This window comes from Montipora capricornis, unplaced genomic scaffold (genome assembly GCF_036669925.1).
Source record: "Montipora capricornis isolate CH-2021 unplaced genomic scaffold, ASM3666992v2 scaffold_480, whole genome shotgun sequence".
Classification (NCBI taxonomy): Eukaryota; Metazoa; Cnidaria; class Anthozoa; order Scleractinia; family Acroporidae; genus Montipora; species Montipora capricornis.
In genome coordinates this window covers 77,501-90,000 of record NW_027180217.1, presented here as the reverse complement: position 1 = coordinate 90,000, position 12,500 = coordinate 77,501, and the positions used below count along the sequence as shown (strand labels likewise).

Below are 12,500 nucleotides of genomic sequence, written 5' to 3'. Positions count from 1 at the left end.
ATATGGTTGAACAATGTACAATGTACAGGCTCTGAGTCCTCTATTAGGAACTGTAGGCATGCTGGATGGGGCAAACATTACTGTTATCACTATGAGGATGCGTCAGTCGTGTGTTCAGTAACATGTAAGTACAAGTCATCAACAGTGGTTTAATTAATGGCTCGTTTTTCTTTCCTTTGAGATGCTTCCCTTGTTATTGCAGTGTTTTAAAGTCAAAACAAGGAGCCTAGTGACTTTTATGTGGGATGCGGTTGTTGATGTAAAGGGTGCAACTGTCAGTGCATACTGAGGCCGGCTGAGAGTTAGAAGCCAAGTGTTAGGAGCACATAAAAAGCTTTGGTGTCATGAGAATATGGGGCCGGTTGCTCGAAGCCTGGTTAGCACTAATCAGCGTTAAATACCATGGAAGCCTCTTCACCAACGGTTAGCGCTAACCAGGCTTCAAGCAACCGGTCCCTGAGCATTAATTTTCCTTAAGATGTCGTTTTTTAAATTGGGTTGCCAGATTCGAAAGAAAAATGTGGAAGATAATGAAAAAAATAAAAACAACTTCGTTATTACAGTTAAAACATGTGATAGATTGTACTTGGTTTAGTTCAAGTTGTTTTCATTTTTATGGAAAACCACACAAAATGAACCGCACTGCCTTGACACAGCCCCTTTAATTAAGTAACTGAATTTGGTGACAGAGATAATGAGCACTTGCAGGAAAAAGTTAAATAACATGGAGCCTTTGGTTTTCTGATCAATGGAGCTTTTATTGGACAAGCATGACTTGCACTGGTAACAACGAACGGATACCAACTATTTTGCTGATGAGGACAGGTAAAACCCATCGTGCCATAATGTCAACATTTTGACGTGGTGGGCTTTACCTTTCTTGTTAAAAATGGGTTGGGTTAAACTTTCTTCCTCAGCGCATCTTGAAAATTGCTATCAGTAATCTTTGTCCTCTTTTAACACTGAATTAAGTGCAAAATTTATTATTAGTATTTTTGTAGAAATTAATTATGAAAACATTTTAATTGAAACGGTAATGAATACCCCGCCACTAATTTGCATGTGAATAGCATTCTTATATGTTTTCTTAAGTGGGCTTTATAGCCATTTCCCAGGGAAAGTTGGGGTGGGTAAATTTCGCCCCATTGGTGGTAGCGTAAACACTTGTTCATTGTATCCGTATAATTCGCTTCTGTCGCTTGACTTCACACTTTAATCGAACCACGTTTGAAATATTTTATCGGAACCTTTTGTTTAAAAGGCTTTTTACGTGGAATGCCGAAGGCATACCACGTCTTAAAATCGGTCTTCTGTCTTTTTTTTGTTGGTAGTCGCAAATGTGCATACCCCACGGATATAGAAGTAATTTCCGATCGGATGAAATCACTATTATTCCCTCCAGTATTTTCGGACTCCCCTGCCCCGAGGGGAACTCATATACCTTGCGAGCGCGTTAGACCACTCGGCCATTGTGACACACTTTGGGTATGTAGATGAAAGCAAACATTTATTGTGGGATCTTTCCGCCCGCCATGATTGATTCAGTATTAAACTATTCGATAAAGTGGACAGATGCTTTTTCTTTGAGAAAGGCAAGCTTTAAAGGTAAGGAGAATTTTCTACGTTATTTCTAGATCTTGCTTCGTACTTGTGTGTTCCACTGTGAACATTATTTTGCATAGAACGAATACTTCATTAGAAGTATTTTGCATAGAACGAATACTCCAATATTTCTTGGGAACCAGTTTGTTCGCCGTTTTGACGTAGAAAGAAAATAAGAAAATAGCTTTCAACGGCCAAGCAAGATAAAAAGTGAAGTCAAGTTTAAAAAAACGAATAAGCTATCGCCCTCACGGGGACTTCGCTGCGGTCCCCCATCCAAGTACTAACCTTATTCGGGGGAACTTAACTTCAGCTGACACTTGGGCTAGCAGTCTGCGGATCTTTACGTTAAATTCGCAGATATATCTTGTCGAACTTTATAACACTTGAAAGAAAAAAAAAACTAACAAAAACCCGGTATATTGCCGACATTCTGTCACAGACGCATCCTTTGTTTCGTGAGTTGTCAGTATTTAACACGCAAGGTAACTTGATCACAGGCGGCCGCTAAAATCGATGTCACTTTCGTTTTTGCGATTTTACTTGTACGACCAAAAGTACGATAGAAAAACTAAACTCTGATTGAACGTAAAAAAATCACCCGAAATGTTTTTCGCTGATGGCAAATTGTTTTATTCTCGATCTACACTTCCAAAAAGTTCCTTCTGCTCCGGGCTTCTGCTCTTCTTAAAAACTACATATTCATATTTATTTACTTTTGCGTCAATATTTGTTTTGCATAAAGCAGGCTCGCAAAATCTGTACCTTGCTTAGTTCGCATTTTTGAGTGTTAAAATAGAATTTTTGGTCGTATGTTCGTGCCCTATGTTTTGGCGTCCCCCATCCAAAAACTAACCCCGCCAGAAAGGGATTAACTTTAGAAACATTTGTCTTGGAGAGCTGTCAGAAGATCAGAGTACACGCTTAAGCTTGTAGTGAAAAAGAAGTTGTAAATGATCAACATGTCAGCCTTGAAGCCAAATGTTTCTCAATTTTTTTTTATTTTCTTCAATCGTCCAGGGTTTAGTCTTTTACTGAACCACATGTCTTCTCAGGGGGTATCTAGCAAAGATGTCTACCATGGCACCGTAATGATTTACGATACCAAATAATATCGTGTACTATTAGAGCTGCATATTACGCAAGGACAACTTGAATCTCCTGGAAAAACAAAACACATCTCAGTTGACAGTTATGGAAAAAACACCGTCAAGTTACTGCACTGCCACACGTACGCAATGCGTTCCTACTTTAAAAAATATCCCGTATCTCCTTAATTCCAACGCCCCTCCCCCTCCCCCCCCCCCCCCCCCTCCCAGCCAAAAATCCCATATCCCCACAATTATTGTTACCTAAATAACCCGTATCCTGATCACTTCTCGGCCTTTTGGCTAAGATTAGTTTCTTGGCAAAGGTACTACGTACAGTACTTTTTTCAGTGCTGTAAGGGGCAGGCACAGAACGGTTTCGGCTGTTTGTCTGTTCTCTCGAGAAGCGAGATTGTAGAATCATGACGAACTTTTGTAGTTTCTGAGAACTATTTACTACTTGTACCTTTTGTTGAATTTTGAATCGATGATAGAGAGAGTTCTGCGCTATCTCAACCCGGACTGGACTACTGGATTTAAGTTTTTTTTTTCTTAACGAGATTTCAAGTTATTGTGGAGCTTTTGGTACCAAGTTACTCTAATACTGAAATCAAGATTATGGAATTGTAAAATTAGAACCTTGGACTGGACTACAGAACACGCAATTACGGAATTTTAGATGTTTGAGCATTGAAAGAAATAGAGTACAGATGTTGTCTTCTTGTCTTCACCACGGCAGATTTAAACCAGGATTATGGAACCAGACTTCGAATACACTGCCCGGTTGTTCGAAAGCCGATTACCTTAATCCAGCATTAGCGTAAACTTTTGTTTCATGTTTTCAACTTTTGGGTGACAGTTTCCTTTGCTTATTTTTATTTTTCAAGATTGACTTCTTCTAATGTAAAGTTTTACCGAATATCAGCCTTAAACAGCATTTGGGAGTAGAGAATAAAACTCGTTTTAAAACTCGGTCTTTGAACAACTGGCCCAGGATGATAAATTATTAAACTGTGTTGAAATAAGCTTTTCGGGTGATTTAAGGTTGATCTTGTAATTTTTGGATGAACGGAGTTAAGGAAGAAAGTAAAACTATAGGATTTGAATAAAGTCTCCATCCAAAAAATAAATAAATAAAAAATCCCGTATTCTGATAACCTGCTAATAGGGCTTCGTTGTTTCCATTTGCAAATTTCGTAACATTAATAATGAGTTTTTACAACAAGCGACTTTAAGTTATATTACAGATTTATCTTCTGGTAATCTCTCGCCATTTTCCGAAGTTTACCTGTACTTGACGTTGACTGTCACTGGACAATTTGTGTTAACTGTTTGCGCATTCCACGGATACGCCCTTGTAGGCGTCTTGTCTTGCTTTTGAACCAACATTTTCTTTGCCCCCAAAGGGCTCCTAAAATGCTTAGTCGTCATAGCTTTGAAATTCTGCATTAGCATCGGGATGCAAGATAACACGTACATTTTTGTAACGAGTCTTTTTTAGGCTCATCAATGTCACGTGTTTAAATAAAGTTTTCAGTTTCAGTTTCAATGTAAGTTAGCTTTTAACACCTTCGGTGCAATCCAACGTAACCAAATATTCGCAACGCGTCCTCTTGCTGTCCTTGTATCGCTCCGGTTAAAAAAGATCTGGATCAAATATCCTCTTGTCCGGAGAGCTCATTCTCATACCTTTAAAATCATTATTTTTTTCTTAAGTCGGCTTTAAGGCCATTCTGCAGAGAAATTTAACTACTGAAAAGAGTTGTTACATTGTGGAACAATAAATGAATTGTAGCCTTTGACCTAACAGCACTGTTTTAGAGCAAAATGCATAAGATAACAGCAAGGAATTTTCTGCGATCAAAAAATAGAGTAGAAACCCCTGCCAACTCGGCTTAACGTTACAGAAAATCACAGGCACTGGGCTACTTACCATATGCGACTACAATGACCACGAAACTCAACCAAATTTATGACGTTGTCTGCCACAGGCATCCCAAGTAATTATTATGTCTACATTAGCTTTCGGGTGGTGTATTTTTTCCATAGTCAAGAACTTTCTCGTTTTTCTGTGTAATTTCTTGAGTCCTTCCATTCTCCGGTTTATGAAGTTAAAACTATAAGTAACGACTGGGATTGTAAGAGTGATGTTTGCATCAAATCCGGTGGTATTCAGTTTTGACTTAACCACCAGTCGTATTCTTCTGTAATACTCTTTCCGGGTTTTCTCTTCTATCTTTATATGTTGGATCCCGTCTCCTTCGTTTACACCAAGGTATTTGTAAGTGCCTTCTTGTTCTGGACCTTCATTAATGGTATCCAGGTCAAATCTGATGTTTTCGGTTTTAGTTAGCTTTCCCCGTTTGAATGTGGCATGGGCACATCCAAACGGGGAATCACTGCGGCCTTTTGTAATGGTGAGTAGACCTTTATGTTCTTCGTAAGTCTTGGCATAGGTCTTCAGATCATCCATGTAAAACAGATGCTTGATGATCGTGTTGCCTGTTTTGTACCCATAACCGCTTTTTTTTAAGAGAGAGGATAGTGGTACTTGGGCAATACAAAAGAGGAGAGGTGTGAGAGAGAGTGCCCCCGGACGATGCAGCTGTTACTGTTGATGTCGCGGTATGATATTTTCCCTTCGTTGTGATTGAATTTGAGAGTTGTCTTCCATTTTATCATACTTGTTCTAATGAATGTTGTCATGGTTGGTGAGATTTTATAGATTTCTTGGCATTTTATAACTCAACTGTGGGAGTGGGGGACAGAGTCGAACGCTTTATAATTATTATTATTATTATCATTATTATTATTATTATTATCACTAGAAAGCCCTTAAAGGACCCTAGTCAGCCACGCCCATTTTTTTGTTCACTTACGAGAGTTTTGGTGCTGTCAAGAGTGAATTAGATAAGAGTGTTGATCTATCACTTTGCAGTTTTGCCCCAGCACAGTCAGTACACTCTGCGCGCGAAACAAGCAAAGGGCCGCCAATTTTAACCAATCAAAAGAAGCCATGTCACGCGTGACTGCTTCTGCCATGTTTTTTCAGGGACATGGGAAAGGGGGAAAGGGCATACTAAAAACAGACTCATTTGTGACTGTTCTGGTGAGCCCACCCATGCCATAACGACACTCTTATCTAATTCACTCTTGGTTTTGTATTACCCTTGGGACTTGACCAAGTCAAAAATAATCTTGACAAACTGCGTGATATTTCAATGGCTCACCTACCCAAGCAGTTGGCAATGAAAAAAAGGCGAGATAGATTCATTTAGTTTAATTCGTTGCTTGCGCGGTACTTTGTAAGTAATGAGAAGCAATACTGAGTCTCAGTAAAAGAAAACTAATGATGGTTTTATTTGTCGCGCACGTAATACACACTTGCAACATAAGATGAAATGCTCTTATTCTACTTTCCTAGAATTTCTTCGTTTTCAAGGTTACCAATTCTTTAGTTCCACAAAACGCAGTTTTATTGTTGGTGACAAAGTGAAATGAAGATCGAAACACAAAGGCTTTTACAGATTGTGATAGAGACCAGTGTTCGAATGTTCGCCTGTGTTCAGTGCTGTCAGCTTGAGCGAAAGTCACGCATAACATTATTTGAACCAGAATCATCGATCCGACGGTGGATTCGCTGTTCGTGATTCCTTGAAATGTAGTCCAGGAAATTATTTCTCCACTTTCCAAAAGTGATAATACATTGACTCTGATCATTCTAGCCGTTAATCGCCCTCTCGTCCTCGAGGAATCACAATTCAATAATTGCTGTACTACTCGCTGCCACTCCAGGAAGATGGTTCAACAACGATTTCCGTTTCAGCTTGATAACATGTTGTAAAGAGCAAGTCATACAGAAATAATCATAGAAAATGAAATTCTAATAAATCTAGCTTATTTTTTCCATGGAAATCAGAATTATATGGCCCGGTTGCGCCGAAAATGGCAACTGAAGAGTAGTGGGCGCGCAATGTAAGGCGGGTGACTAGGGTCCTTTAAGGGAAAGTATTCAATAAAGCATATGTATTATTTTATAGTTCCAGAATTTCATTGGCACGACTTGACGACATTAAAAGAAAAACAGAGAGTATTAATTTAAATTTACTCATTTCATGTAATTTTCTTTCAAAGTCGTCTGGCAAGGAAGTGTATTAAAATGTAAAACGTACCTTGAGATATTTAGGTCTTAAGTTTCCAAACTACTTACGGAGAAATTGATCCAGAAAAGCCTTGAAAATGTTTAATTTTATCCTTTATGACTTTCAGCGACAGTAACAACTACAGCACCAAGTAAGTTCATAAATTATTAAAACTCACTTTTGTATGTCTTGCTGTGCTTTGCTTTGTAATACAGTTAAATCCACAATTTTGGTTTGTTACTGTTTTACTCCCAGATGGAATGTTGAGAGTGACTGGAGGAACTCAAAGAGGCGAAGGACGAGTGGAAGTATATCATAATGGCGTTTGGGGATCTGTTTGTAATGATAACTGGGACATGAATGACGCGCAAGTTGTTTGTCGCGAGCTTGGATTCCTCTTTGCCATCTCTGCTCCAACAAACGCTCGTTTTGGCCCTGGAAGCGGTTCTATTTGGCTGGATAATGTGAACTGCATAGGTTCTGAGTCCTCTATTAGGAATTGTCAGCACGCAGGATGGGGTAGTCACAACTGTGGTCACCACAAAGATGCGTCAGTCGTGTGTTCAGTAGCAAGTAAGTACAAACCAAGGACAGTGTTTTTTGTTTTGTTTTGTTTTTAATCAAGCATCGATTATTCAGAAGCTCACAGTCATCCACACGCTATTTCACTGTTCAGCGGATAAGTTCAATTAACTAAAACTATTACTTAGTGACAGTTTTTCCCGATTCGCTTCGTACTAAGGTTTTCCGAGCTTTGCAAAAGCGGTTGGCCGTTTTCATTGACTCGGGTTTTACTAGCAGCTTTGTCAAACCCCGATCAAACATAAAATGTTTGGTGACCAAACATGTTATCGTTTGGCCACCAAAATAGAAGTGACAGCTCCATTTTGACAGCTCTACCGTGAAAAAGACAAAAAGGGGATTTCTTCTCGGTTCTTCTCTTTCGTGCTTGCCGCTTGAAATATCGAGCAAAGATACATGTACGTTCTCGCAAATGCGTTGTACAGGACTGTAGCAACAAATCAGATCCCAGAGAAGGAATTTCTTTGCATGCGCCAAAGAGCAGATCTGTAATGCAGAGGTGGAAAGCCTTCGCGGTACGAATGCATCGCGCACACTTCAACCCCAAGGGGTGTTTTAAGATTTGTTCAGTGCATTTCACGGCTGATTGCTTCGAGAGACGGTGGTAGAAACAGAGATTCTGAACTAAAGTGCTCTTAAACCACTAGTCTGGAAAAGGTATATTGACGATATATTTTCAATTTGGAATGTACACAGACACCAAGTCACGCAATTCATCGAACAAAACTACCACCAAACTATCAAGTTTACGGCTGAAAGATCATATTCTGAGATTTCGTTCCTTGACACAAACGTTTTCAATGGCAAACGATTCGCAAACAAATCTATATTGGATATAGAAACGCATGTCAAACCTTCTGAAACATTTCAGTACACGCGTTTCTCAAGTTGCCACCCTTTATGGGTCAAAAAGGGCTTCATCACGGGCGAAACACTTAGACTTCTCCGCACAAACTCCTCTGAAAAGGAATTCAAAATAAAATCTCGCATTTTAGAGCAAGTTTTATTTAACGAGGATACCCAGAAAGCCTGATTACGGTTGCACTCTCAGACATAAAACTTAAGAACAGGAAACAAGCCCTCCTACAGAAATGCAAAGATAAGTGTCTTTCGTCACAAAATACCGTCCTACGGTGCCAAATCTTAAACAAATACTCATGAAAAGATGGCATTCAAGATCCCCCAATCGTTTCGTACAAAAGGGACAGATCCTTGAAAGACATACTCGTTCAAGCTAAACTATAAGCTGGCTAAAACACGTGGATAGGAGTTGGGTAGGCCTGACACCCCCATTGTTATCACTTTGCTCGTATGCGGCGGCCTCTTCTACGATTGCGACTGGCTCCAATTCTTCATGATAAGGGATGAAAGCAGTTTCAATGTCCTCTAAAATGTCGCTGTTTTCGTCGGAACGTAAACCAGGTCCGTCTTCCTTAGAAATGGAAGAAGAACAACAACCGTGGATTACATGTACCGTGGTCTCAGTCGCAGCAGGTATCTTGGAAATCGAACCATGCAGACCGGTGAACTGAGCACAAGGTGAATCAGAAGATTGCCACAAACTTTTTACTACTGGTTTAGCTCTAATGAATCAAGCAACCTATCTTTGAATGAACCACCTCGCCTTCAGTCGTTTAAATCTTTTACTAAATGAGGCGTCAATGACACAGACAATTTTTTTCAGATGATTTAAAAGGACAAAAGGAATGCAAGGCTCACAACAAGGGTAAGATGCTGCTTTGATTACAAGTCGAGTTTTCTGAAATCAGTAGTCTCAAATTAATCGAAATCCTACGACATGCCTAATTCAATTACGAAAAGGGACGATGACGATGACTATGACGATATTAAGAATCATCACTGGGCGTACCCTTGCACGAGATCCCTGAAATCCTTTCGCACCTAAAGGTTTTCCAAAATTCGTCTAGCGTTATACAGAGTTAAATCTGTAAGTGGCTGTTGTAGAAAGGAGAGGATTAAGAAAGGGACATTTTTGAGTGGACCTACTGTAGATGTTGTTAACCCCTTCTCTCTAGGTGGTAGCCAAACGACGCGTCAAATCGTCAAGAGTTACAGTAAAACCTGTAAAGTGGCCACTTTAGGAGGAGGGAAAGAGCTATAACAAAATCATAGTGTAAGACTCGGTTGAAGTTGTTTACACATTAACAAACACTGATCGACTTTATAGTCACAACCGCATCTCCGGAACGACCCCCTATCTTCTCGTGTCTTGTTTTAATCAGGGGCGGATCTAGGGGGAGGGTGCAGGGGAAGGGCACCCCCCCCCCCCCCCCTCCTTCCCGTCCTCCTGAGATGACACCTGCGGCTTTCTATTATAATTGGTATTCTGGAAATTACCCCCTCCTAAAAAAAACACTGGATCCGCCCCTGTTAATGCGTTAACTATTTTAGAGACGCACGTAAAGGTTATCAAGTATTGGTTCCCCTTTCCGTATTTTAGAGCTGCAGTTTAAAATTGATATCCAAGCACGGGAACTCGATGACGTGAAGGATCAATTGCAGATGGAGAGGATGAAAGAAGTGCAACTCCGAGGTAAATTACCCGTTTCGTTTAATTTCCCCCGCACACGTGATGTTCGTATTCAGCGTAAATTTGCAGGATAAACAGATTCTATGTTATTATTAAACCCTGATATTCGCCCAAAGCGCATGGAAAATTTTGTTTTACACGAAACTAACCGAGACATCAGCTTACAGCCAATCGGATTGCGTTTTCTTTCACAATGCAGGTCTAAAAACCAGAACAAATGACCGCCCATTGAGCCCCTGATGCCTCCTTCAAAAAAATACATACATTCATGCTTAATTGACCACTCCCCATAGTAGCTTTTCAGGGCCAATGCAATCAACGAAACGACAGAACAGACTGAACAGATCAACAACAACTGTTAAGAATCCCAGCTGGCTGGAGGCAAACCAGTTGGTTATAAATTACAAGTGCAACCGCGAGGTAGAACTAGGGACTACCAGGATCAAATTCAACGAGTGGTCAGAACGGGTCTTGAACCCGGGATCTCCGGATCTCATTATCACGCAAAGCGCCCTAACTACTGGGCCGTATTGCCCCCTTTTAGATGTCACATTTCACTCCTGGCCGTACATCGGGGTAGTTCTCAACAGAACCTAGTATAGTGGCTTAGTACCTACGAGTCTCCCATAGCTCAGTGGTAGAACATAGTAAGGTCGAAGGTTCTACTCCTGAATGCAAAGGAGCGCTTGGATTATTTCCAGAGTCAACATCGAACAAATACTTCTCTTCGGATACATAATGTTGGTCGAGGCCATTGTTTTGTTATTGAATCCAAGAAGATATGGTATTTACACTCCTTATTCGTTATTGACTAAGGAGGCTCAAATCAGTTTCAACATTTTCAAGAAACAGTACTGTACTCTTAAGCAGGGTTTAGTCTACACAACTGTTTCATGTAACGGTCATGATTTGGGTTACCATATAAAATGCCAATAATTGCTTAACAAGATGCACACATTTATGAGACGTATTACGTTACCATAGCAACAGGAGGGTCACCCTCTTATTAACCTCTTACTAACTGAGTGCGAGGGCCGTACTGGGGAATATTGGCCCGAGGTGCGAGGTCCGTACAAAATAACCGAGGGCCAATATTCGCCAGTACGGTCATGAGCAAGTGAGGTTAGCAAGTTATTTATTATATGGCATCGAGCGGACACAGGAGCGCATGCGTAGGAGCTTGCCTCTCCCATACAAGCCCTATGAGTCAACCTTTGCTCGTATCTTTCTATTTTTAGAACGCCACGACTTCTTCGGCTCTGCACACACAGTTTAGAATGGCCAATCAGAATAAAGTTATTGTGGAACAAAGACAAAAATAACAAAAACAGTGTATGCAAATTGGGCAAATTGATGTAATTTTTTGTAAATGCGAGTCTCCTGCTGAAGGATTAGTTCTAAAAATAGAAAGATACGCGCAAAGGTTGACTCAAGGATATAATGCATTGGGAGGTTCCTAGTCATGGGCTCCTGGCGGACATTTCTCCGCTTGGTGAATGCTCGTAATCTTCGTCTTCCATCAGCGAGCTTTGAACGGTAACCTTTTACATGTAAAACTAAATTCCGCTTGCTATAATTGCACTGCTGTGATGTAAAAATTAAATTCCGCTTTTTTAAAACTTGCTGTGTTTCGTTCGACTTGAATTTCCCGGGAAAGAGAAATAAATATGGAAACGGACCGTTTCCATGGTAAAAGTCCGTACTGTAAAGTCCCGACCGAAACTAGTCAATCAGAGTGCCCCATTTATCCTCAGAATTGCTCGGTGACTCCTAGATTTTGATCGTTTGAAAGCGATAGCTAAGGTAAAACTCTCTGGGCAGTTGAACATTCTCTGTAGCGGCGGATTCAGAGCTGCCTTTAAAATTGGAAAATTTAAAGATGGCTCTGAATTCTCACCAGGGAATTTGTAGAGAATTCAATTTATCCTTTTAATGACTTTCTAGCGTTAAAAATTCGTTTTTGAGGTGTGTTAAGCTTTTAAAGACGAAACATCAGGTGTTGTTAATGGCTTTCGTATTTCTATAATAACCAATTACATCGATCATACTAATGAGTGCAGCTTGTTAAGCTGTAATTCATTTAGTGTTTCATATGACACTATAACATGTGAAATGGTGTTTTAGAGTGAACTCTTCTGATAAGACTTGCTCGTGAAACGGTTTAAACTGGTTTCAGCCACCTTAATTAACGACTAAATAACTTTCGTGCAAAGCGCGAGAACAACATTTTATAGTAGCACAAGGAGCGAGGATTTTTTAATGCGCCTCTCTATCACGGTTACAGGACCAAAAACCCGTCAGAATAAGAAGTCATTATTTAGATAACCGACTGGATTAGGGGGTCATAATTAAAACTAAGGTCTGTTAATAGTGATGGGAAGGTACATTGAAAAGTTGTGAGGAATTTTCATTATAAAGCTCAGGTTGCAAAGGAATATTTTGTTCACTAATTAAAAAGCTGGCAGCGAAGCCATAGCATTCCCCCATCCCTTCCTCCCACTGTTCAGCTGTTCTTCTGTCCAGACTAGCCTGCGA

General features: G+C 40.2%; 1 protein-coding gene across 1 annotated transcript in view; it reads left to right on the top strand.

Annotated features, from left to right (window-relative positions):
- LOC138036377 (deleted in malignant brain tumors 1 protein-like) overlaps positions 1–12,500 on the top strand; it is a 57,300-nt gene that overhangs the window by 35,744 nt on the left and 9,056 nt on the right. The window contains exons 9-13 of the mRNA XM_068882686.1: positions 1–124; positions 6,960–6,983; positions 7,088–7,405; positions 9,099–9,140; positions 9,876–9,968. The exon at positions 1–124 is cut by the window's left edge and continues 194 nt beyond it. Of these exons, the coding sequence (XP_068738787.1) occupies positions 1–124; positions 6,960–6,983; positions 7,088–7,405; positions 9,099–9,140; positions 9,876–9,968 (601 nt within the window). The remainder of the gene's footprint in view (positions 125–6,959; positions 6,984–7,087; positions 7,406–9,098; positions 9,141–9,875; positions 9,969–12,500) is intronic.